The sequence below is a fragment of the Stegostoma tigrinum genome, chromosome 14 (genome assembly GCF_030684315.1).
Source record: "Stegostoma tigrinum isolate sSteTig4 chromosome 14, sSteTig4.hap1, whole genome shotgun sequence".
Lineage (NCBI taxonomy): Eukaryota > Metazoa > Chordata > Chondrichthyes > Orectolobiformes > Stegostomatidae > Stegostoma > Stegostoma tigrinum.
The window spans coordinates 45,293,057-45,320,273 of record NC_081367.1 but is presented as its reverse complement, the minus strand read 5'-3'; the positions used below and the strand labels follow the sequence as shown (position 1 = coordinate 45,320,273).

The 27,217-nt window shown below is 44.6% G+C and overlaps 1 protein-coding gene across 2 annotated transcripts in view; it reads right to left on the bottom strand.

Annotated features, from left to right (window-relative positions):
- Positions 1 to 26,892, bottom strand: part of mcf2l2 (MCF.2 cell line derived transforming sequence-like 2) — a 360,445-nt gene extending 333,553 nt beyond the window's left edge. The window contains exon 1 of one of the 2 annotated variants that reach the window (XM_048541672.2): positions 26,791 to 26,892. Coding sequence is in view for 1 of the 2 variants with exons in the window: in XM_048541670.2 (XP_048397627.2) it covers positions 15,075 to 15,153 (79 nt within the window). In the remaining variant the exon portion in view is untranslated. Of the gene's footprint in view, positions 1 to 15,074; positions 15,433 to 26,790 lie in introns of those variants that run through there. The other variant, XM_048541670.2, reaches the window with a different exon arrangement.
- Between the last annotated feature and the right edge of the window lie 325 nt (positions 26,893 to 27,217).

Below are 27,217 nucleotides of genomic sequence, written 5' to 3'. Positions count from 1 at the left end.
TCCTGACATTTTGTTCATTGCCCGTGTTCCTCCAGTTTAAAAAAAAAGTGCCAGCAGCACGTCATCTTCATCTGATGTTAAAGAATTCTAAGCATCATAACTCCAATGCATTGACAGTGTTTTTGAAATGGTGTCAAAATCTGTCCAGCTACGAATGTCCATGCAATTCCAATTTTACATGAAAGACATTGCCACTGTTCCTTCAGGATCTGTTTTCAAATATTTCAGTCAAATGAGATTACTTGCACAATCATGTTTTGGTGACATGATTATATTCAGCAATTATATATGTGAGCACTTGTGAACTAATTAAACATTATGTACGGTATTTTATGCTTTGGCAATTGGTACGAGCATGCCAACCCGACTATGAAGGTAACACAGGCCAGACAGCATGAAAGGAGCAGGAAAGTTGACGTTTCGGGTCAGGACCCTTCTTCAGAAATGAGCATGTAAATTTTTTTTCCAGTATTATGGTTTGCTTCACTTAGACACCAGAAGATCTGAATCTGAGGGATAGTTTGCAAAACTTCTACTAAATATTGTAATTGCATTTGTGATTTTCTTGCCTTGATAAAGAGGTTAGGTTTACCAATGCATGTTTTGGAGACTAGCTCATGAATGCCAGTCATGGAGAATCTAACAAAAATGGCTTTAGTTTGTTATAATGCAGTGCCTGCACTGCAAGGACAAGGATAGATCATGCAACCATAGATCATAACAGCTGGTCACATTTATTTTGTTGATTGTTAAAATTCTAAAAATACATATTAGTCCTTTATCTGATAGTTAACACCTTTTTGACTCCTTTAAGCGGTCTCTACATCACTGGAGAAGCAGTGGACTGGTAGCTTTGAATGTTTAACAGTGATTTGATGGGAACTGGAGTAGCGGAGAGGGGGTTCATTAATGGTGTGTAGCGTTCCAAGCTGACAGGGTATAGTGAATGAGCAATGATAAAAAAACCCTGTTTGCAATAATAACCTACAAAGGTGGTGAAACCAAAGTGAATGGCATTGATTATGCAACAGTGCAAATGGAGGATGGGATCCTACGGAGGGAGAAAGGAGGAGAGTAGAAACTTCTGAGAACATAGGGCATGTTATGCTTACCTGAAAACTGATATCAATGCAAAAGCAAAATACAGTAGCTACTGAAAATCTGAAATATAGAAAATACTGGAACGTCATTACCTTCTACCGAAGAAATAGAAAAGGGGATTTGATCCCAACTCCAACAATTAGTGCAGAGTTTCTCCCACTGCTGACTACCATCCTGAAACATCCAACTCTTTGTCACACCTTCCTTTTGTCCACTATCTGCTCCCTTCTGTTTGTTTATTTACTATTTCCCTTCATTCACTTCACCAGTCCTTCCACCCTCTCTCACTACCGCCTGTTAGCTTCACTGATTGTCCCTCCACCTTCATTCCCACTCTAGTCACAGCTTCTTTCACTAGTTCCTCTTGCTTCCTGGGGGTGGCAGTGAAGCTGGACAATAGGGGAGTGGAAAGTAGTATTGTGAGCGTGGGGGAGTGGTGACTAGAGTGGGGGGAGTGAGACAGTGCAGCAACGATACCTGAATGAAGTGTGCAAAGAGTGGAGTAGTAGCAAAGAAAGTAAAAACAAACTAGAGAGATTGGCTAAGAGACCAAAGGGAAGGAAGCAGAAGGAATAGGCTAAGATCTCCATGACGTACTGTGTCACCTTTCATCCTCATCCAAATTGAAACTGCACAATCAAAGTGAAAAATGGCTGCCACCACACCCACAGTGGGCAGAGTAAGTATTTTTTCCCCCCCCTCTCAGGGACCACAATCTACTTGTGCAGGATGATAAAGCCACCCAGGGGAAATAGTATTAAATCAGAATCCACAAAGGTGCAGGTTTATGACAGAGGTAGTAGGAACTGTCGATGCTGGAAAATCTGAGATAACAAAAGGTGTAGAGCTGGACGAACACAGCAGGCCTAGTAGCAGAGGACCAGGAAAGCTGATGTTTCAGGTCTAGACCCTGAAGGGTCCAGTTCCAAAACACCAGCTTTCCTGCTCCTCTGATGCTACATGGCCTGCTGTGTTCATCCAGCTCTACACCTTGTTATCACAGGTTTATGACATCTTATCACAAAACTCTTCATGCATTGACCAACTCTCAACTGGAAATCTTAACTTTAAGCAATCGTTATCATATAATTCAACATTACGAGTCGATCCTACCAGGAGCTGTGAAGCACAAGTATATAAGTTCTAAAGATTCACCTTAGTTTCAAACTCTCAAGATTCCACATCACACTTCACACCTAGGACTATAAAATGTCCACACCATTATCCTATATTCAATGCTGCCTTTATCGGATAATGTGAAGTTGCATCTGATTCAGGGCAATGATGTGCAAGGCTCATTAAGAGACATCTCAATGGCTTTCTTGGAGGCTTCATGCCCCAGTGTTTTGACGATTTTTTAAAAATGTTATTTGGCTCTGCTGTGACGGACGAATGATCACATTGCTGAGGAACTTTTTTAGATATTGTCAACGTTGGCTCATCGGAACCAGCCCCAGTGGACCCAGGCACAGGAGTTGTTGTTTCTGCATCTGTTGCACTAACAGCATGCACAGTAATGAGTGAGGAATGTGTCTGAAAACCCAGGACAAGCATCAAACTTATGCAGATATGCTGCCACTTCCTAATGTGAAGATCCCAGCCATGGGCACTCTCATCATGTGGCAAAGATGCAAGAGAGTTAGATGTTGTCACAAAACACCATGCAAATGGAAGAGGGATGGTGGGCCTGTACTCTGTTTAGAATTGGCAGTCAGATCACAATATTATGATGCTCAGTATATCTTCAAGGAAACACCATCTTCCATTGAGGCCAGTGAGGTCCTTAAAAGGTGTCTCCTCCATGTAAGCTTCCCATACAAAGCAGGTCTGGAGTCAACTGCAGTACAGTACAGTACAGAACAGACATAGGACAAGACTCAATCCTTGGATTCCTTACTCCCAAAACCGGAGGACACAAAGGTTGTGTGGAGAACATTAAACCGGGTGGGAAAAGGAGGATGTTCTTCAGAAGGAAGAACACTTCTGGCATCCTACATTACAGCAGTGTTGGCCAAAGCAGCACAGGCAGGATTTGTGAATGTTGTTCAATGGAGTTGAGTTGCAAGAAGACGACATCTTTCCCACACTGTAAATATTTTGATGCTGCTGAGGCCAGCATCCCTTATGTAATAGAACTACAAATGCAGCTTAACGATTTGATGCTTTCATGCTTTTCCTGTTTAATAAAAGTTATAGTTACAACATCGATGCATGTCATTCAATCATGGTAAAGTTCAGAAAGGATAGCTATTATTTAGACAGAATTAGAACAGTGTGATGCAAAGGACTGCTGGACTCATTACCTTTCTCCTTATATCTACAGTGACAATGGTCATTGCTAACAGAGCTGATAAGTGAACAGATGTTTAATGCGATTATGTATTGACCATCAAGTTTCATCCACGCCACCTATGCTCCCTCAGAAAGTTCCCCTTTCTCTCTTCCCCACCCCCCCCCCCCCACCCCCCGCCCCCCCCCCCCCCCCCCCCGCCCCCGACTATGTCTATGCGCAGTGTAGATTCTGCAGTTGGGGTGGAGGGTACCTTTCCCAGTTCACTTTGAAACTTTGGGCAGGCAACTCCAGCAGCATTTGTGGGAAGAGCATCTAGACATGCTAAAAGTGTCCAGGTCAGATCTAGATGTGCTGTATTTTTCAGCAACCTTCCACAGTCATATTGCAGCCACTGCAGCAGCACTGCACGTGAGCATCAGGGCAAGCAAAGGTGCCCACAAGACAAGCTATACAGGAATGCAGTGGGTGAGTAATCCATCTTACGGAAAATATTTGGAAGTGTTATTTGATAAACTTGTTATGGAATGATTGCTTTGTGCTGTTTGTTATTTCAAAATTTTCACCTAGCTGCTGTGGTGAATTTTACAGCCAGCATGTCTGAATGTGCAATTCACAAGTTACAAGTACATATTATTTGCTTTGTTTTGTTCTGTTTCCTTTAGCATTTAATTCACTATAAATTGCACAGCAGGATTCAATATATTGGTAAACAGGTATTAATGTGTTATTTTTGATTAACCATGCAGAAATATTGTGAAAGGTTCCTAAGATCCTAAAGTTCTACAGTTCTTTTCAACTTTTAAAAACTGCCTGAATCAACAAGTTCCAATATGCTGATATTTTATACATTTATCTGACTTTTAGTCCATTACTAATAATTGATTGAAGTTCATCTTTACAGAAAAAAAAAGGATCTTTTGGATCTTAATTCTCACAAGTTACTACAATTGTTCCAAAATACAATGCAAGGAGATCACTCTTTGAAATTGTTTTTCATGAAGTTAGCATTCCAGTAGACACCAATTTGAAGTGATAATAGTCAAGATGGGTAACTAGCCCATAAGACAATCCTTTGTGAAATCAAAGGCCTTTTACCCAGATTACAGTACTGCCAAACTATGAATTTGCAAAATAAAAACCCAAAAGTCAGCAATGAATTAAACCAGACAGATCTATTATTTGTCACAGAAATATTTTCTGTTACCATTGGCTAGTGAACTCTTCATAAACCACAAATGGTCTTAAGTCACTTCCATATAATTCAGAGCGGAGGGTGATGAAACACTTCACATTGAATATATATTCAGGAACCCATTGGAACTGTTTTTTTCCCCTTTAGATTGTATTACTGTATTCCTTAATCACAAAATTCATTAGGATTGAAGGTAGTTTGCTCCATCTTACTTCATACATCCTGAATAACCTGACAGATACTCCCAGCTGCTTTTAGAGACAATGGGATTCTCTAGCATCTGCAGTTCCAAGATAACAAAGCGTGGAGCTGGATGAGCACAGCAGGCCAAGCGGCATCTCAGGAGCACAAAAGCTGATGTTTCGGGCCGAGACCCTTCATCAGAGAGGGGGATGGGAGAGGGTTCTGAAATAATAAAGGGAGAGGAGGTGGGGGGAGAGAGAGAGAGAGAGAGAGAGAGAGAGAGAGAGAGAGAGAGAGAGAGAGAAAGCGGACCAAAGATGGAGAGAAAAGAAGATAGGTAGAGAGGAGAGTATAGGTGGAGAGGTAGAGGGGGGAATAGGTCAGTCTGGGGAAGACGGCCAGGTCAAGGAGGCGGGAAATGGAGGTGCAGCCTGAGGTGGGAGGAGGGGGATAGGTGACAGGAAGATCAGGTTAGGGAGGCAGGGACAAGCTGGGCTGGTTTTGGGAAGCAGTGGGGGGAGGGGTCAAGCTGGGCTGGCTTTGGGATGCAGTGGGGGGAAGGGGAGATTTTGAAGCTTGTGAAGTCCACATTGATACCATTGGGCTGCAGGGTTCCCAAGCAGAATGAGTTACTGTTCCTGCAACCTTCAGGTGGCATCATTGTGGCACTGCAGGAGGCCCAGGATGGACGTCGTCTAAGGAATGGGAGGGGGAGTTAAAATGATTCGCGACGGGGAGGTGCAGTGGTTTATTGTGAACCAAGCAGAGGTACCAAATCACAGCTACCAGTCTTTCAGCTTGTCTTTTATTGGTTCAATCATATGTCCATTTGTCTAATTTAAAATAACATTCTAGACTTACCTACAGTATAGCATTAGGATATACTTCCATATGTTATTTCCCAGCTTTAAATCTTCAAGCATCTCCGATATTTGCAACAAGCCTCTGATTCTGAGAATTCTCCCCTTTATTTCTTGTTGAACTACACTGAACATGGAAGTTTGGTGCTGTTCATTCTACAAAAAATCTTGCAGTTATGTCCTCTTCAAAATGTCACAACACACCCAACAGTCAACTGGGAACCGTGCAGCCCAATGGTCTGAAAGTAGACTTCACAAGCTTCAAAATCTCCCCACCCCCGACCTCCCAACTGACCAACCCCCATCACAACTCTGTACCTACACTCACCTTTACTGGCTCCATAGCCACCTCCTTGACCTGTCCATCCTCCCTATCTATCTGCTCCTCTATCCACCTTCCATCATCACCTCCCCCTCTATTTATTTCAGAATCCCCTTCCCCTCCTCCACTTCTGAAGAAAGATCCAGAACTGAAACATCAGCCTTCCTGCTGTTCTGATGCTGCCTGGCCTACTGTGTTTATCCAGCTCTACACCTTGTTATCTGAGACTCAGCATCGGCAGTTCCTACTATCTCTACCAGTCAATTAAGTATTGTTGACATCTGGTAAGTATTGCTATATATTCAATTTGCAAACAGCAAGGTCCCACAGACAAAGATAAACAACCAGATATTCTCTTATTTCTAAAAATAGTATTGGGGTTAAAAATTGAAGTTGACACTCAGGAGGTATTTATTGCTTCTTGTCTTATTCCTACTAAAAGGGGCAATGCGAATTAAATCAGTTTCATTGTACAAAAAGAAAAAGAACAAAGATTATTTACATGGAACAGAGAAGAGTTAGTGAAAAGACCTGTTAGCATTTGTTTCTTGGTTATTCGTTTGAAGACTAGTTTTTTTTATTTAGCAAATCAATTAGCAATTAGACAACATCTACATTCTTATATGTTTTGCATAAGCTTATTTGTGTTGAACATTAACCAACTGCTATCATTGGCCAGGGATAGTACAAACTGCCAATGCTGGAGTCAGAGATAACTCAATGTGGAGCTCAAGGAACACAGCAGGTCAGGCAACATCGCAGCAGGAAAACTGACGTTTTGGGTCAGGACACCTTTTCAGAAATGGGGGAGAGGGAAGGGTGCTCAAATAAAGAGAGGGGGGTTGGGGCTAGAGAAGGTAGGTGGGATGGTGATAGTGGAGTGCAGATAGGCAGTGGTGGGGATTGGTCAGCAAGGTGGGAGGAGTGGATAGCTGGAAGAGAAGATGGACAGGCTGCATCAGATCAAGGAGGCGGGGATAAGAGGGAGGGTTGGTCATGGGATGAGGAGATTTTGAAACTGGTAAAGTCATATTGACAGCATTGGGTTGTAGGTTCCCAAGGCGAAATACGAGGTGCTGCTTCTCCGTTTTCCGGATGGCATCATTGTGACACTGGAGGGGGTCCAGATGGACATGTCGTCCAGGGCGTGGGAGGGGGAGCTGAAACTACACCTCCTCTCACTCACCTTCCAAGTCCACCAACTCCCACATCTACCTCAGCCACGCCTCCTCTCACCCAACTTCCTGCAAGAATGGAATCACTACTCCCAATTTCTTCACCTCTGATGCACCTGCTCCCAAAATGTGGTGTTCCACTCCCGAACATCCCAAATGTCGTCGTATTTCAAGGACCACAACAATCTCCCTGCTTCAGTGGTCAAAAATGCTTTCAACCACATCTCTTGCATTTCCCGCACCTCGGCCCTCCTATTCCCTCTCCACAAATATCCAATGGATCTACTGCATCCACCGCTCCCGATGTGGTCTCCCCTACATTCATGAGACCAAGCGTAGGTTCAGAGACCATTTTGTAGAGCACCTGTGCTCTATTCATGACAAACAACAACACTTTCCAGTCACAAACCATTTCAACTCCCCTGACCATAGCGTGCCCTGGGCGACATGTCCATCCTGGGCCTCCCTCAGTGTCACAATGATGCCACCCAGAAACTGGAGGAGCAGCGCCTCATATTCCACCTTGGGAGCCTACAATCCAATGGTGTCATTCCCGCCTTCTTGACTTGACATAGCCTGTCCATTTTCTCTCCCACCTATCCGCTCCTCCCACTTCACTGACCAAACACCACCACTTCCTACCTGCACTCCCCTATCACCATCCCACCTACCTTCCCCAGCCCCACCCCTCCTCTCTCTCCTTATTTCTGAACTCCCTTTCCACTCCCCCATTTCTGAAGAAGGGTCTCAAACCAAAAAGTCAGCTTTCCTGCTCCTCTGATGCTGCTTGGCCTGTTGTGTTCATCCAGCTCTACAGTGTTATCTCAGAATCCCAGTTGTCCTCACATTTTACCCCACTAACCTCCAGATTCAACGTATCATTCTCTGCCACGTCCACCACCTGCATTCTGACCCACACCCAAAGGTCTATTTCCTTCTCCTCCCCACTGCCTTCTGCAGGGACCGATCTCTCTCTCTCTCTCTCTCTCTCTCCCCCCCCCCCAACTCCCTTGTCTGTTCCACACTCCCCATCAACCCCATCAGCCCTGGCACCGTTCCCTGCAACTGCAGGAAGTGCTACACCTGCCACTACACCTCCCCCCAAGGAACGAAAGACAATCTTTCACATTAGACAGAGGTTCACCTGCACACCCACCGATGTGATCTACTGCATCCACTGCTCCTGCTGTGGCCTCCGCGACATTAGTGAGACCAAGCGAAGATTCGGAGACCGTTTTGTAGAGCAGTTGTGTTCTGTTCATGACAAACACCACCACTTTCTGGTCACAAACTATTTCAACTCCCCCTCCAATAGGGGCGAGTGTCCATCCTGGGTCTCCACCAGTGTCACAATGATGCCACCCAGAAACTGGAAGAGCAGCACCTCATATTCCACCTTGAGAGTCTACAATCCAATGGTGTCAATGTGATTTTACCAGTTTCAAAATCTTCCCACTGCCAGCCTCATCCCATGACCAATCCTCCCTCTCATTCCCACCTTCTTGACCTGACACAACCTGTCCATTTTCTGTCCCAGCTTTCTGCTCGTCCCACCTTGCTGACCAATCTCCACCACTTACTACCTGTACTCACCTATCACCATCCTACCTACCTTCCCTAGCCCCACCCCTCCTCTCTCTCTTTATTTCTCAACTCCCTTTCCACTCCCCCATTTCTGAAGAAGGGTCCTGACCCAAAATGTCAGCTTTCCTGCTCCTCTGATGCTACCTGGCCTGCTGTGCTACTCCAGCTCCACACTTGTTGCTATCATTGACTAGCTGTCTTAAAAGCAGATATATCACTTCAACTCCAGATATCCAGAGAGATGTAGAATGCTTCTCAACAAGTACATCTGCCAGTAAAGCACACAATGAAAATACCTGCTTTATTTAACCCTATTACTCCTGGTTTAGTCTTTCATCCTGAAAATTAAAGCTAACGAAATCCTACTGATAGGTATGCATGACAGTATTTATTAGCATATGTCACAATCACACACTAACTACCCTGGTTGAGTTATTAGATGAAGTAACAAAGAACAAAAGAAAATTACAGCAGAGGAACAGGCCCTTTGGCCCTCCAAGCCTGCAGTGATCCAGATCTTCTATCTAAACTTTTGCCTATTTTCCAAGGTTCTGTATCCCTCTGCTCCCTGCCCATTCATGTGTCGGTCTAGATACATATTAAGTGATGCTATCGTGTGCGCCCCTACCACCTCCGCTGGCAACACGTTCCAGGCACCCAGAGAGGACCAATAAAGATAGTGCAGTAGCTGTAAATATCAACTTTCAAAACACATTTGAATAACCACATATAACTTGCATTTGAAGACAGCAGCACGTGGGATTGAAGGAATTGTGGTAAACTTTGTCTCCTAACCCTACCAATCACATACCTAAAATAACTGTTCAGACAGTGAGATTTTTAGTTTTGTAAATAGGGACATTAACCTAGTTATTGCTTTCAGTGCTAAAGTTTCACAAATGACTGAGGTCAGCTGAAGTACTAGATAGAAATTAGGCATCACACTTGTCAGGATGTATAGGCCTTTGGGAGGGTCAAAAGGAGCTTAAAAGGTAATACTAAGGATGGACAACTTCAATTATAGAGTCAGAGAGCTGTACAGCACGGAAACAGACCCTTTGGTCTAATTTGTCAATGCCGACTAGATATCCTAGATAAAACTAATTCCATTTGCCAACATTTGGCCCATATTCCTCTCAACCCTTCCTATTGATATACCCATCCAGATGCATTTTAAAATGTTGTTATTGTACCAGCCTTCACAACTTCCTCTGGCAGTTCACTCCACCCTCGGTGTGATAAAGTTGCCACTTGCATCCCTTGTCACCTTGAACATATGCCCTCTAGTTTCGGACTCTGCTACCTCATGGACAAGACCTTGGCTCTTCACCCTTATCTATGCTGTTCATAATTTTATAAACATCTAAGGTCACCCCACAGCCTCTGAAGCTATGGAAAATAGCCCCAGCCTACTCAGCCTCTCCCTAAAGCTCAAACCCTGTAACCCTGGCGACATCCTTGTAAATCTTTTCGGAACCCTTTCAAGTTTCACAACATCATTCCTATAGCAGGGAAACCAGAATTGAATGCAGTATTCTAAAAGTGGCTGAACCAATATCTTGTACAGCTGTAACATGACCTCCCAACTCCCATACTCAAAGCCTTGACCAATAAAGATAGACAATAAAGACACTATCCTAACTACCTGTGACTCTACTTTCAAGTATCTATGAACCTGCACTCCAAGGAGTCTTTGTTCAGCAACACTCCCCAGGTCCTTACTATTAAGTGTACAAGTCCTGCCTCAATTTGCTTTTCCAACAAAAAAAAAAGCAGCACCTCTCATTTACCTAAATTAAACTCCATCTGCCACTCCTCAGTCCATGGGCCCATCTGATCAAGATCCCATTGTGCTCTGAGGAGATCTTCTTCGCTATCCACAACACCTCCAATTTTGCTGTCATCTGCAAGTTTACTAACCATACCTCCTATGTTCACATCCAAATCATTTATATAAAATGACAAAAAGCAGTGGACGCAATACCGATCCTTGTGGCCCACCGCTGGTCACAAACTCTTGTTCTAAGTTTCCATTGTTGTATGCCTCAGCTTTACTAAACACCTGTATGAACTATTGACAGACTCTCCTGGGAGCTGGTGTCTACTGTTGAAGCATAATCTCGCCAATCTTCAAAGTGTTTTTCAAGTAAGATACTGATCAAAAGCTGTTGACGTTCCGAAATGTATTTGTTTCTCATCTATCGCGTTATATATATATAGCAATGATCTGATGTTCTATCCATCTTGTAAAATATATTATGTTGTTCTTCATTTGATTTGCAGTCCAATGGAAATTGTATTTTGCATATTTACCAGCTTTCTGATCTATCAAATGAAACTGTTAGCTTAAAACGTTCTGGTACAAATAACATACAGGTCAATTGTGTTGTATGGGCTTATTTCAGTCACTTTAACTTGATTATTTTCATGACTTGAATGATCATTAAGATTTTAATCTCTTGTACTGCACAAATTTTGTTGTCTTCTTGTATTCTTAGTTGCTAAAAGTTATTTTTGAATCTGTTTTAGTAAAGATTGCAATTGTAGTACTAAAACTGAACGTTGTTAGAGTTTCTGCAATTCTACATGCACTTTCCAATGTAAAGTTTGCTTCCCCCAACCCACTTTACCAAATGGTATCTTCATAGAGTGGAATTCAAGTATTCACTATGCAAGATGGTTGAGGACTTCTCAGAAGATCTGTAAGCAGAAACTTGCCCAAATTTGCATCTATAAAATTCAAGTAACCTTTTTTGAGCATTTCAAAGATGGCTGCCACGACAGCATTGTTAAACTGCATGTTAATGAAGTAACATGTGTTCTTCATTTGGTTGTTAACCAGCAGTAATAGGCAACTTGCCACTGTTGGGCTTCTTGCATGGCTCTGTCACAAATCTCACCATAGCCCACATCATTCCAATTGGTGGATTCCAGTTGTAAGATTCCATGCTAGAATTTGTGCTAATGATTGTATATTTGTGTTTCCTAACAAAAACCTGATCTTTACATCAGAAGGCTATATGGTACAGCTCAGTAAGAATTTAAAATCCTGCTGGAATGCAATTAGAAGTACAACATACAGAAAATAACATTGATCCTGCAAATTTTTGTATCATGGAAATACTTAAATCAACAGACATTCTTCTAAAAGTAAACAAAAAACTTTTCAGGATAATGTATCAACTTGTAAAAGTAAAGCAGTTCTGAATTAATCACACCTTGCAAACTCCTTCCCATTTCTGAATATATTACAAAGCTTATCAAAAATCCTTTTCCCAAGCCTTACATTCAAGTCAGGTTACCAAATGAATTCCTGGAAATGTTGAATTTGATCTAGATGAATATATTCAACACTCCTGGTCAGGTAACCATAAAATGTAAACATGAATAAATGTTTCTCCCACCTATGGGATCCATTACTCTTCTTTTAAAACATACTGAAGAAAAATTGCAGTTAATGTCTGATTTTGTATTATTGTAGTTTGCTCAGTTGAAAGTACTATGGTATTATTTGAAACTTGCAGTATTCTTGGCCATTCCATTACCATTTTTATAGCAATGATTTGTTACATAATGACCTTTCAATTATAACAAAAAGGTATGCATTTATAATCACCCATCTCATGATCTCAGGGCATCCAAAAGCATTTTGCAGCAATTGAATTTTGAATGAAAACTGTGATCTGGTTATTTGTTTAATTATTATTAAATGGAGAGGAAAATATTAATCAGGCTCTTCCTCGAATAGTACTACAGGGGTTTTGCATCCACCTATACTTAATTCATCATCTCAACTGAAATATGGTGGGTTTGATTTATTGGAGACGATAGGCGTCTCATCCATCAGCACCCCAGCTGGTGGGAGCTCTCCATCATTTTTGGAAGGTTTGCTAAAGTAAGTGTCAGTGAGTCAGTACACTGACCAATGGCAGGCCTTCCCCAAGTTCAAGACTCTAATGACAAAAGTGCCACCCACCTAGAGTTGCCAGCATCTGCTGCCAGTTCAAGTGAATGAGACTACCACCGGGGGTAGGGGGTGGGGAACGAGTAGCTGCAATTGATCAAACATCTGCCTGAGGTCCAGTATTGGATCCCAGGCTACAGGTGAATGGCGTCACAGGTGGAAAAAAAACACAGACTACTGTATGGAGATGGTGGAGATGGAGCTCAGCAGCATGTTTCAGCAGATGGGGTCTTTCAGCATGCATTCATCTCCCCACAGCCAGGTCCCTCAACTCAAAGGACTGAATGCATGTGGATCCTAGGAATCTGCAAGGAACCCCACATAGATATGCTTGTTGTACACCTGCCTGCTGCTAGCAGTGGTGGTGGGGTGAGGCCCCTACTCAAGTAGTAACCGTCTACATAAAAGCTGCAAATGGCAGCAGGGCAAGAAGGCTACCTACAGGCCTTAACTGGAGTGGAGGCAAGACGAGGGATAATTAAACATTACCACATGGGAGGGTAAAGTGCCTTATCACTCCAGCACAAAACCCAAAATGTAGAATTAAATTCTGCCCAGTATTTTGACAGTGCAGTGCTCTCTTGGTATTGGATTTAAGTTACAGCTTGAAGGAGGTGCTCGGGTCTCTGAAATGGGACGTGAGCCTGCATTTGCCTCACTCAGAGATGCAAGTGCTAACACTGAATGACAGTGGCTGCTGTAGATACGACCATGGCTTTTTTTTTTAAAACTGTTGTATCATACAATCATTTTGTTCTGTGTTGTTGTTATTCAACACTTGAAGAAATTCATGAAACTATTGCTTTTTAAAAAAAGTCACTTACACTGAAATCAATTGTTTTGTGACTGCAAAACAGAACAGCAACCTTGTAACTTGAACATCCAATCAATTTTTAAATACCGAAAAAGCCTCAAAGCCAATCAAGGTTACACACAAAACATTTGATGAGGCTAATATTTGTGAATTAAAACAGGTGAGTCAGGCCTGCGTAATTCTATGGATTTACAGGTTACCTCCAATTGGATGATTTAATGTTTGGTAAATTCTCTACACCCCACATACATAAGATTGATCAGAATGAAGAATTTGTTGCATGGCTTTCACATCATAAATATGGAGAACACCACAATTTGTTGTTTATGAAAAAAATTCAGACAGATTATAACCCAGAGATTAAAATGGCTATAACATTGCTAATCAGTTTCCTCTGGCTAGTCTTAGCGACAACTAAACAATGTGTGCATATAAAGCATAGCAAATTTCATTGATATTTTTGTTCTGATTTGTGACCAAAGAGAAATATTATAAATTGTAATGGATTGCAGCGAACATTTTCATGACGATATTCTAATCTTAAAGGACATTTAAAAATTACTCCCTCATGATTTATGACATCATCTGAATTTCTCAATGAGATAACTGCCTCCTGATTATTATCTACTATTCATTGTTCTCTTTATAATGTTGTTGCAAAAGAGAAGGAACTTAACTAACAAATATCTTGGAGGAGGATCAGGTTAATTATTCTTGAATTATTCTTTTGTACTGCTGTTTTAAAAAGAACATCAAAATAAATTATTTGACATCTAAACTCTGATGAATATTCAAAATAGAAGACATTGTGGTCTATAGCACTTGATGCAAAAAAATTAGCATCACTTGAGTGACACAGGAAACCTGAGCAAGAACCAACATCTACTGATATTCAATGTTTTATTTGATTTGTGCTTGTGCTTGAGTGCTCAATGCAGGAAGAGAAAAATAAAATCATTTATCCAGCAACTTGGCATGTTTCCCTTTTAACCCAATAACAATGAGCTCCCAAGTCAAACAGCTATCTAATCTTTCCCCACAACACAAACATGATACTATAACCTCAGTCATTTGCACCTGTGCAACACTTATCTTTTACCTAGCCTTTCTTTGTGGTCCCTCAGAGCAGGATTGTTGAGTAAGCATACAGTAATCATGAAAATCAAAGCAATTTGTTCTGTCAATACTCTTCACCGGCAACAAAATAAAGGATTTCACAACATCTTCCACTTATTATATACTAACTGTGTTCACATTTCTTTTTCTGAATTAGAACAAAGATGCATGGACCAAGGAGAGTATTTTAATGATTAGCAATTACTAGCCCAGCAAATGTGGGGTTTTTTGTGATACCAAATTGGCTCATTATTAATGCTTTTCTAAGCATATCTTCCCAACAAATACCTCAATATTTTTCCACAAATTGTATAATTTTCAGTTTTGTTCAAATACAAACATGCAACTGTTATATCATACATATTAGATTTGAACTGAATTCTTTGAATGTACTGATCTGCTTGTTCAATAAGAATCCCTCACACAAGTCTAAATATAATTAAATAATTTAAATAAATAATGGTGCTTACCAACATGAGTGATAACATTGACCAGTCGCTGTGTGAGTTCTTGAAGTGACATCTCTTCTTCCCTTAGACAGAGAAGCATCTCACAGTGCTCAGCTCCAAATCTACAGCTGCTCCTGTAGAATCTTCTCAAACACACAAAGGCAAGTGCCACTCCCAGCAGCAATATTCCATTCAAGATACTGGTGCTATTTCAGCTATATTTGAATCTTTTTTGGCATCTTCAGTAATATTCAAAATTTCCTTAGTTAAAAAAATTACATATATTTCAGCCAATGAAACTCAGCAGCTAGATATTTTAAGAAATCCAAGGACAAAGCTGATGAAATTCTCTATCAGATCGGCTTGCTGCTCATTTCTATTAACACTGAGTCAGGCTTAAACAGCAAATCAGTGTGCAGATACCTGCCTCAAGGGAGATGCTGGGTGATTGTAATTTAAATCAAAACCTGGAGTTATGGACTGTCGGACTGGAATTAGAAAACTGTAAAAGGAGTTATTAATGTACAGCTTTTGATGAATTCATTTACACATTCTGTTTCATATATTGTCCAGGCACACATTTAAAAAAAATAAACCTTTTAGTCTCAATTATGTCAGACTGACAAATTTTCTTTTGGCTATTCATTTCAATTATCCTCCAAGTAAAGTATTTTTTTAAATGTTAAAATAATCTGGAATATAATATTTTCTACTGACACCTTCTCATTAGCTGCTTCCTCTATCAAACTTTGAAGATTACCAACAAGGTAACACTACCACCCATCACAACCAAAGCAGACAAGATATGGGAAGGCTCGAAAGGCATTGTCTCCAACGAAGATCAATATTAAAAATCTTTGTAATGCAATCTTTGAAATGCAGCTGCTGCCTGCTCTGAAACCATGAGGGACCATTTCTGCAATGACAGCAGAAATCAATGCATGCTGTAATCCCACCATATGTTTTAAATGAAGAAAATGCAAACCAATCCTGAAATTTATGTGAATATAACACGTCTGTAAGTACCTTGTAGCCAAGACTGTAAGAGGACAAAAAAAATCTTCATTCAATAGTGCCAGCCCTGGAAGTCAGACCAATCTATGCTACAATAAGATGGTTTTCAGTATTCTTTATTTATGAGAATCTACTGGCACCTCAATGAGAAATCAGAGAGCAGATCATATGCACCATCTTTAAATTACAGATATGGTTTAAATTAGTGTATATATATAGCTCAGCAGTTACATGCTGTTGTTCTTACCAAATGCATTTTGGTTTATGAGATCTAATTGATCCATGCTAATTGTAATATTTTATGACTGTTGAACGTGAAGTTGAGAAACAAAACAGTAAAAGGTATCCCTTAAAAATGCACTTATAGATCCTCAGAACAGAATTTAGATTAGATTCCCTACAGTGTGGAAACAGGCCCTTCGGCCCAACAAATCAACACTGCCCCTTGAGGCAGCCCACCCAGATCCATCCCCCTATAACCGACACACACCTGCAATGCAACATGGCCGATCCACCTAGCCTGCACATCTTTGGACTGTGGGAGGAAACTGGAGCACCCAGAAGAAACACAGAGACATGGAAAGAATGTGCAAACTCCACACAAACAGTCGCCTGAGGCTGGAATCGAACCCAAGTCCCTGGTGCTGTGAGGCTGCACTGCTAACCAATTATTGGAAGTAGCCACTAAAAAGTTTAGTAAATATTTCTTGCTGAGAAAAAAAAACACTATCAAGTAAATAATGTATGGAATCTCATCAGCCATCCAGAGGTGACTTTGGAAATTGTTTTAGATAGGTGTATGCTGTGTCATTCACCTGTAACAATCCCGCCTCCAAGTATTTTTGGAGGGGGTCAGACTGGAGCCAGTGAACCACAGGTGGTCGCATGTAGTTAATTATGATAATTAAAGTGGTGCCTGGGGCCAAACTGGCGGGCTGCCATTATTCTCCTGATGGATGGGATCTTCATGGTGGACAGGTTTTCTACCGGGGCCAAAGTCCAAAAGATGGTTGAAGATGACACCTGCATAAAGTCCACTGTCAGTAAAAGCTCTTTTAAATACCTCCCTCCTCCTCAGAGCCATGAATTCCAGGAGGCTATAGCTACAGCCACAGCCAATCCTGAAAAGGGATTCCACCCGCCGACACCCCATGATTGGCTTAATAGCTATGGCTACTCTTATCTTGAACTTTTCTTGCCATCTTCAGAAGCATGTGTATCTTGAGACATCCTTACAGTCTCCCTTATATTAGCAATTCCTACTTTTCTCACCTAGTAGAGCTATACACAGCCTCAGATTATCCGATTGACAATGTTGCATAAGAAGCATTGCCTCTGAGCATAATTAAATAGGGCTCCCAGAAACAAACAAACAAGTCTGTTAATTGACTGTGGGTGAAACTTAGCATCCTTTGATGTTTGAATATATATTGTTCTGATGCTTAAAAATCTAAGACTGAAAGATTCCATGCAATTAGAGCAGAAAAACAATTTGTTTAAAAAAATTATGGTCACAAGAACACATTATGATTGCTTGACAAGGTCTCAGTCTGAACCAACAGGACATTTTGTTCATGAGAAGCTCACCCTATTTTCATGTCAAACTTCAAGTCAAGTGGAGTAGAATATGCCAATGCACCTGATTTTTAAAGCTGTTGTGAATCTTGTCATGCAATGCATTTAGAACCTGAAAGAAAGAGAGTTACCGCTCAGTACAAGATAAACTCCATCCATCAGGATGTAAAAGACTGTTCATGGTAGGAGCTAACCCTTTGTCTATGTAGCAGACAGTCTGTGTACTTTCATAGTTACAGTCTGAGATCTTAGAGGACCTTCATGTAACTTAGGTGTAACCTGGCACCTAAAGGGGATGCCTGTGGCATACATGCCTTTCTATGCCTTGCAGTGCAAGTTGGGTCACAACAAGGCAGCAAGCTATGCTGCTCAGGAGTCCACAAGATTGGTATAAGTATGACAAACTACTGAGTGACAGCAGCAACCATGCAAAACCCTGTAGCATCAGCAGTAAGCAGTCAGCCATGTCCCAAAGTCTTATGGTAGTCCTCAATGAAATTCATGGATGCACCCATCAGTCGGGGGTCTGGCATTATTATTCAAGAGCAGACTGCTATACTAGTTCAGAGCTTTGGAGATGTTCAGACACCTGGTCAGGGTAGCTTTACACAGGCTTCGATGCTGTTGTCTTCCAAAAAGACCAGAATAAGATTAGTCCTGTCTCCATAGAGGTCAGTCAAGGAGAACTCAGAGTCATGGACGTGCATAGCCAACAGTGGGGCATCTAGACAGGTAAATGAAATGGACACTTAGGAAGGGGATGGTTGAGCTTTGTGGCCACCAGTCCGTTAAGGCTGAGGCAGGTGGCTATTGGCAGAGGGTGGACACTATTGCTGTTCATCATGAAGCAAATGAAAAAAAGTGCGCTCTGGTTAAAAAACAAATCACCATCACATCTGGAATGGGCAGGTTAAGTGAGCAGACATGTGGTGGGATGGGTGGTTTAGCAACTGGGCTGTGGGCTTACATACAGGAACAACACTGGTTAGAGACCATATTTGGTTCCTGACAGACATACAGGGTGCTTACTCCCTGGCCATTCAGTAGCATTGACCCTGTGTTGCACGTTCCCAGCACAGTGATGTCAGCAACAATTCAGAACAACACTCCTGCACAGTCAGCTGAGTAAGAGATTCCTAAGGTACCAAAATGATACAATGCCACATTCATGCATTGTTCCTCCTATCTAATAAGATCATTAGGCACTGAATAACCACCCCTTCCATTGCACTTGACTGTTGGAAGGTACTAGAATCATCTAGGCCCTACACAGAGATACAAACAATCACTTGATTGAGTAAAATAAGTTTTATAATACAGCATTTACAGAACAGTCTCACCTGTACCAATGATATGCAGTTTTCAATACAATTTCCTCCTCTTCTCCCACTTGATGTGTTTTAATGAGCTCCAAATGTTGCAGTCAAGGTGCAGGGAGCCTAATTAGTAATGGAGTCTATTGACCCTGGAGGACTGATAGGGCAACCCCAGGGACATTTTTGTCTGGACAGCCCAGATATGTTGAAGATGACAGCATCTGTGTATAGAGAACAGAGTTAACATTTCCGGTCCAGTGAGCATTCTTCAGAACTGGGTTTTCCCATTGAGTTTTAACATCCATTGTTCTTTGGTTTTTGTTCATGTTGAGGATCACCTTGACAGAGGCAAGTTGACTTCCTTGGCCTAAAATTCCAAATGGGGGCTGGGGTGCTTCCAGTCAGTTGGTTGGGAAGGGTCTGGCTGTCTCAGAAATGTACTGAATGGAAAGTACAAGGGACCAGTGTGTGGTACAATCTACACCCGAGTGTAGCCTAGCATGGTCCTGTCTACTGCAGAATCTGAATCCCTATAATTTGGGAGCAGGCCATTCAGCCTAGAGTCCAGACCAACTCTCAAAAAAGCATCCCACACCTTTATCCTGTCCCTGTAACCCTGCATTTCCCATGGCTAATCCACTCAACCTATATATACCCCAGGCATTGTGTGTAATTTTAAATGAGCAATCCACCTAAGCCTGCCCATTTTTGGACTATGGGAGGAAGCCCACGCAGACACAAGGAGAATGTGCAAATTCCACACAGTCACTGAGGGTGGTATCAAACCCTAATCCCTGATGCTGAGGCGCAGCAGTGCTGGCCACTGAGCTACCATGCCTCTCCTTGAAGAAGGGGGCACCCGGACTGGACCAATGGCTGCAATGATGGAGTGAAAGTCTGTACGTGTGTCCAACAGCCCCTAAGCATGCTTGAAATGTCTACGGCAACTGCCAACCTGCCAAAAGAGTTAGACCAAAGTTCGCATGCAGCAGGTTTGGAACATTGCATCCTCCATCCCTGTCTGCAACTTCTGTTCCTCCTTGTGCACTACCATTCTTTCAGTCAAGCTTTAATCAGACTCCACAGTGCTCGTCATGATAACAGGAGGCTGTTCAGCAAACCAGCTCATGCATCCAGGACCTTAATCCACATGTCCAATCAGTACTCCTGTTTGTTGACCCATCAAGGTCCTCACCCGAGCCCTCTACAGATATATTTGTATGTTACCTTGCCTTCTGGTAAGCAGGTAAATCAGCCATCCTCTACCCCTGACCTGCTTGCAGCGAAATCACGTCTGCAGGTTCAGAACACAGCTTGAATGGCAGTGTAAAGTATGCCTTACTATGTGCAGCACTCAAAGCACCAGTAGCTTGCTCATTATGGCAGATAGAAGTGGGTGGATGTACTGAGAATTCTGAAAAGTCAGACAGGAAGACACTATTGCTGTCCATGTTTTCAGTGACATTAGGATTGGCTGTGACAGAACCTGTGTCTTACAACCACCTACTGACCCCCAAAGGATATGTAAGTATTTCTGTCCCCTGGTTCTGCTCCCTTCTATTCTGTCATGCAAGATAAAAGGCAGAAAGTCAGTGATTGTGCTGCATTATTTCATTAGACAGACAATGAGGTTGGAGTGCGACTGGTAGAAGTATTAGATTTATGAGAGTTAGGCGGACTGAGTGTTAAGCTTGAGTCTCACAGTGTCAGGGAATAGTGAAGGTGTGCGATGTTGGCCAGCATGAGGAGCTGGTATTGTAGTGGTTAGATGACATGATGATGCATTTGTTGACCTTGACCACCTGTATGAAGTTATTAGATTTTCCGTGGCATTGCTGCCAGGGCCTTGGGTCCAAACTCGAGTTGACCTTTCTGCCAACACAAAATGCTGTTTTTGGAGGCTTTGGCCCCTGTGGGACCATGATCACTCTCCACCTATAATCACTTGTGTTTCAAACCTGAATCCCTGTGTGCACGCATTCATTTCTATTGGAATAATTCTCTTTTCCTCCCTTCCCCTTATAAGGGCCTGATTGTGGGGGACAAAAAGCTGCTTGTACAAACAGTGTGATCAGTAAACGTTGTTGCCGGGGCCTCCTGCTGTGTTTTGGGACCTTACTTCTATTTTGTACGAATTTTCCATTACCATCAGGGCTTCATTTCTTTTGACTCCTCCCACTCCCCCCCCCCCCCCCCCCCCACCCCTTTCATTTGTGGGATGTGGGTCTCACTGGCTGGCCAACATTTCTTGCCCATCAAAAAGGTGGTGGTGAGCTGCCTTCTTGAACCACTGCAGGTTGACCCACAATGCCATTAGGGAAGCAATTCCAGAATTTTCACCCAGCAGTTTAGAAATGGTGATATATTTCCAAGTCCGGATGGTGGGTGGCTTGGAGGGGAACTTGGAAGTAATGGCGTTTCCATATGCTTAGCACCCTTGTCCTTCTAGAAGACAGTGGTCATTGATTTGGAAGGTGTGGTCTGAGGATCTTTGGTGAATTTCTGGAGTGCATCCTGTGTACTGGTGCTACTGAGTGTCTGTGGTAGAGGGAGTGGGTGCTTGTGAGTATAGTACCAATCAAGCGGGCTGCTTTGTACTGGATCATGTCAAACTTGGTGGAGCTGCACTCATCCAGGCAAGTGGGGAGTATTCCATCACACTCCTGACTTGTGCCTTGTAGTTGGTGGAAAGGCTTTTGGGAGTAAGGGGGCTAGTTGCTCAGGGCAGTATTCTTACCTTCTGACCCATTCTTGTAGCCATTGCATTTGTGGTGACTCCAGTTGAGTTTCTGGTCTATGATCACCGCCAGGATGTTGATGGTGGGGAATTCAGGAATGGTAACACCATGGAATGTCAAGGGGTGGTGGGTAGATTGTCTCTTATTGACGATGGTCATAGCCTGGCATTTGTGTGGCACAAATGTCACTTGCCACTTGTCAGCCCAAGCCTGGAGATTATCCAGAACTTGTTGCACGTGAACATGGGCTGCTTTAGTATCTGAGGAGTTACAAATGACGCTGAACCTTGTGCAATCATCAGCAAACTTCCCCACTTCTGACTTTATGATGGAGGGAAGGTCATTGATGAAGCAGCTGAAGATGGTTGGGTTGAGGACGCTATCCTGAGGAACTCCTGCAATGATGTCCTGGAGCTGAAATGATTGTCCTCCAACGACCATGACTATCTTGCTATGTGTCAGGTATGACTCTAATCATTAGAGAGTTCGCTCCTCGACACCCATTGATTCTAGTTTTGCTCAGCCTCTGATGCCACACTCAGTCGAAAGCAGCCTTGATATCAAGGGTGTGTAACTCTCTCCTCACCTCTGGAATTCAGCTCTTTTGTCCATGTTTGAACCATGGTTGTAATGAGGTCAAGAGCCGAGTGGCCCTGGCAGAACCCAAACTGGGCATTACTCAGCAGGTTTATGATGAACAGGAAATGCTTGATGGCATTGATGACATCATCTTCCAACACCTTACTGATGATGGAGAGTAGACTGATGGGGCAGTAATTGGCCGGGTTGGATTGATCCCGCTTTTTGCATACAGGACGTACTTGGACAATTCTGCTCATGCTGGGTAGATACTAGTTTTTCAACCATGCTGGACCAGTACACACAGGACTACTTGCACACCAAATAGCAAAAGCAGCAAGTGATAGACAGAGCTAAGCGATCCCGCAACCAACAGATCATATCTAAGCTCTGTGATCTTGCCACATCCAGGCAGGAATGGTGGTGGACAATTAACCAACTCACTGGAGGAGGGGGCTCCACAAATATTCCCATCCTCAATGATGGAAGAGTCCAGGATATCAGTGCAAAAGACTGAAGTATTCGCAGCAATTTTCAGCCAGAAGTGCCAAGTGGACAATACATCTTGGCCTTCTCAAGTGATACTGGGACCGGCTGGCTAGGGGACCAGCAAGTTCTGGAGCACAAGTCTCCAGTACTATTGCTGGAATCTTGTCAGGGCCTGTAGCTTTTTGCAGTGTCTCCAGCCGTTTCTTGACATCACATGGAGTGAATCAAACTGGCTGAAGACCGGTATCTGTAATGTAGGGATCAATTGAAGAATGGTCTCGACCCGAAACATCAGCTTTCGGGCTTCTCTGATGCTGCTTGGGCTGCTGTGTTCATCCAGCTTCACACCGTATTATCTCTGTTCCTGTTTTGTGTTGTTTCTGCTCACTCTCCCTCAAATTACAGGCCATGCCAAATAGAAACTGCAGAACTCAAGTGGTTTGAGTCAGACTGAAGTAAGAATCAAGACTTTCATTATGTGCCACACTAACTTCTCCAGTTGCAAAGGGCAAAACCTTGCAGCACTTGTACCAACTCGACAACAGCTACGTGAAACCAAATCAGTATAGAATGCGTACAGGGTTGATGATGGGGCTCTTATAGCACTGTTCTAATGTCCCTGTCTGTGGGCTAGGAGACCCAGGTTCAATTCCCACCTGCTTCAGGAAAACATCTGACCGCGTTGAATGACGACTTGAACTAGCAATGCTGAAGGACCCTGTATCCACATTAAGTGTTGTGGTTGAAACTTGTTTACAGACCGTCCCGATTATCCCACCGCTTGCTTGCGCTCCCAAAAGTGCAGCAGAAATGCGTATGAGTTGCAGGAGCCAATGTGAACCTGCAAAGGCACACGTCGTGCCAAAACATGCAAGTAATAGGTAAACAAACATCAAACACTTCTGAAAACACTGATCATTAAACTTATTTTTTGCACTGGTTTTGGGGAGAGGGGGGGGGCGGGGAAAAGGAGGGGGGGGGGAAAAGGAGGGGGGGGGGAAAAGGAGGGGGGGGGGAAAAGGAGGGGGGGGGGAAAAGGAGGGGGGGGGGAAAAGGAGGGGGGGGGGAAAAGGAGGGGGGGGGGAAAAGGAGGGGGGGGGGGAAAGGAGGGGGGGGGGGAAAGGAGGGGGGGGGGGAAAGGAGGGGGGGGGGGAAAGGAGGGGGGGGGGAAAAGGAGGGGGGGGTGGAAAAGGAGGGGGGGGGGGAAAGGAGGGGGGGGGGGAAAGGAGGGGGGGGGGAAAGGAGGGGGGGGGGGAAAGGAGGGGGGGGGGGAAAGGAGGGGGGGGGGGAAAGGAGGGGGGGGGAAAGGAGGGGGGGGGGAAAGGAGGGGGGGGGAAAGGAGGGGGGGGGGAAAGGAGGGGGGGGGGGAAGGAGGGGGGGGGGGAAGGAGGGGGGGGGGGAAGGAGGGGGGGGGGGAAGGAGGGGGGGGGGAAAGGAGGGGGGGGGGGAAAGGAGGGGGGCGGGGAAAGGAGGGGGGGGGGAAAGGAGGGGGGGGGGAAAGGAGGGGGGGGGGAAAGGAGGGGGGGGGGGAAAGGAGGGGGGGGGGAAAGGAGGGGGGGGGAAAGGAGGGGGGGGGGAAAAGGAGGGGGGGGGGAAGGAGGGGGGGGGGAAGGAGGGGGGGGGAAGGAGGGGGGGGGGAAGGAGGGGGGGGGGAAGGAGGGGGGGGGGAAGGAGGGGGGGGGGAAAGGAGGGGGGGGGGAAAGGAGGGGGGGGGGAAAGGAGGGGGGGGGAAAGGAGGGGGGGGGAAAGGAGGGGGGGGGAAAGGAGGGGGGGGGAAAGGAGGGGGGGGGAAAGGGGAGGGGGGGGGGAAAGGGGAGGGGGGGGGAAGGGGAGGGGGGGGAAAGGGGAGGGGGGGGGAAAGGGGAGGGGGGGGAAAGGGGAGGGGGGGGAAAGGGGAGGGGGGGGAAAGGGGAGGGGGGGGAAAGGGGAGGGGGGGGAAAGGGGAGGGGGGGGAAAGGGGAGGGGGGGGAAAGGGGAGGGGGGGGAAAGGGGAGGGGGGGGAAAGGGGAGGGGGGGGAAAGGGGAGGGGGGGGAAAAAGGAGAGGGAAGGAGGAGGAGGAGGAGGAGGAGGAGAGGGAAGGAGGAGGAGGAGGAGGAGAGGGAAGGAGGAGGAGGAGGAGGAGGAGAGGGAAGGAGGAGGAGGAGGAGGAGGAGGAGAGGGAAGGAGGAGGAGGAGGAGGAGAGGGAAGGAGGAGGAGGAGGAGGAGAGGAAGGAGGAGGAGGAGAGGGAAGGAGGAGGAGGAGAGGGAAGGAGGAGGAGGAGAGGGAAGGAGGAGGAGGAGAGGGAAGGAGGAGGAGGAGGAGAGGGAAGGAGGAGGAGGAGAGGGAAGGAGGAGGAGGAGAGGGAAGGAGGAGGAGGAGGAGGAGGAGGAGGAGAGGGAAGGAGGAGGAGGAGAGGGAAGGAGGAGGAGGAGAGGGAAGGAGGAGGAGGAGAGGGAAGGAGGAGGAGGAGAGGGAAGGAGGAGGAGGAGAGGGAAGGAGGAGGAGGAGGAGAGGGAAGGAGGAGGAGGAGGAGAGGGAAGGAGGAGGAGGAGGAGAGGGAAGGAGGAGGAGGAGAGGGAAGGAGGAGGAGGAGAGGGAAGGAGGAGGAGGAGAGGGAAGGAGGAGAGGGAAGGAGGAGGAGGAGAGGGAAGGAGGAGGAGGAGAGGGAAGGAGGAGGAGGAATCCCTAAAAAGTTGCTCCTGGGGCAAGCGGCGTCCTGATTGTGCAAGCACAGTATAGACTTGGGAGGCATCCTGAGAAACTGCCAGGTCTGCTGTATTTACCCAATATATTTGTTTTGTTGCTGGTTTCCAGTCTCCTAATGCTGTCACCGGTCAGATTATCGGTAATGTAAAATAGTGGAACACTAATCTCGTCTGCTAACACTCTCCTGGAGCGTGCCAGGTTCAATGTGTTCGAATTCATAGTGCTGTGAGCTTGGTACCTGAACTGTTGAGTGGTTTCTTACAACTTTGTGCAAAATCAATTTACGGATGGATAAACGAATGAATGAATCAGATCGCTTCGTAGCGTTGCCTTGAGGTGGATTCCGATGCTGACAGTGGCGGCAAGTGCCGCAACTCCCGTCAGTAAATATCTAAAGTTTTTATTGAAGAAAGTCTAGGTCCGAAACGTCAACTTTCCTGCTCCTCTGATGCTGCTTGACCTGTGTTCATCCAGTTCTACATCTGGTCATCTCCGTTTTTATTGTTTGTTTTCAAAAAAGACAAATACACATTCGAAAGCAGTTAGAAAGTAAACCCTTTGCAATAAATACGAATTTTGCTGCGGTTTCTCGAGTATTATGGAGCTTATGTAGGCTGCTCTTAGGCGGTCACGATAATTTCGCTCCATGGATGTTACCTGACCCCGCCAAGTATATCTTAACAGTGATAATGGGAACTGCAGATGCTGGAGAATCCAAGACAACAAAACGTGAGGCTGGATGAACACAGCAGGCCAAGCAGCATCTCAGGAGCACAAAAGCTTTTGTGCTCCTGAGATGCTGCTTGGCCTGCTGTGTTCATCCAGCCTCACGTTTTGTATATCTTAACAGTTCCCGTTTATGTTTGGTGGTGCGCGTAAAGCAACAGAATCGCGCACACTGCAGTTTTTCTACAACAGCTTGGTACCTGCTCTATTTTTTAAAAGTGTTCTGTAACCGCAGGAGTCAGATACACTGGCAGTATGATGTATGGGGCTGTAAAAATCATTTTTTTTAAAAAAAAGTCAGACCACATCTTGTATGTAACCTATACAATAACTATAGGAGACATATGCAAACTGGTTAAATTGAGGAAGTCGGATTAAGAAAATCTTGTCTCGGCCGTGGTTCGTCCACTGTTCAGTCGCAAAACTCCAAACCAAATCTCTAAAAACCATAGGACTATACTTAAATATTTACAGCTGACCTATTCACTCCTTGGGGGACTGTTAAATGTGAAATACAGAACCAGCGGAAATGCAGTTAGTTATGCTGCTGTGTACAGTTAATACAACCGAACCTTGCTCAGTGTGGTATTGTTTTCGCGGAGAGGTTCTTACCTGCTGTCCCAGGCGCTGAGAAAGGGCACAGCGAGGCGGAAGGGGGTCATCAGTCTGGGAGCGCGGGACTCCTCATTAGTGCACCCGCCGTGCAAACAGCTGTGCTCCGCGCTCGCGGCTTGTGCAGCTGAAGAAGTCTCGCCGCCAAGCGACACGTCCTTCCAGTCACTGCCTGTAACCACGCGGTGGATGAACAGGTGCAGCAAATAACAGGGCGCAAATACCGTACAAATTCGGCACTAAGGTTACTCGCTCCACAGATATTTTCACCAACTTGCTCAGATGTCATCTCCGGATCAGGAGGGACTTAAACCTAGATCTTCTAACCCGAAGAGTAGGGTTACTATCAATGCGCTACAAGGGCCCCTGTTATTCGTAATAATGAACGGGAACTGTAGCAATGCTCAATTCAGCGAATAACAGGTGA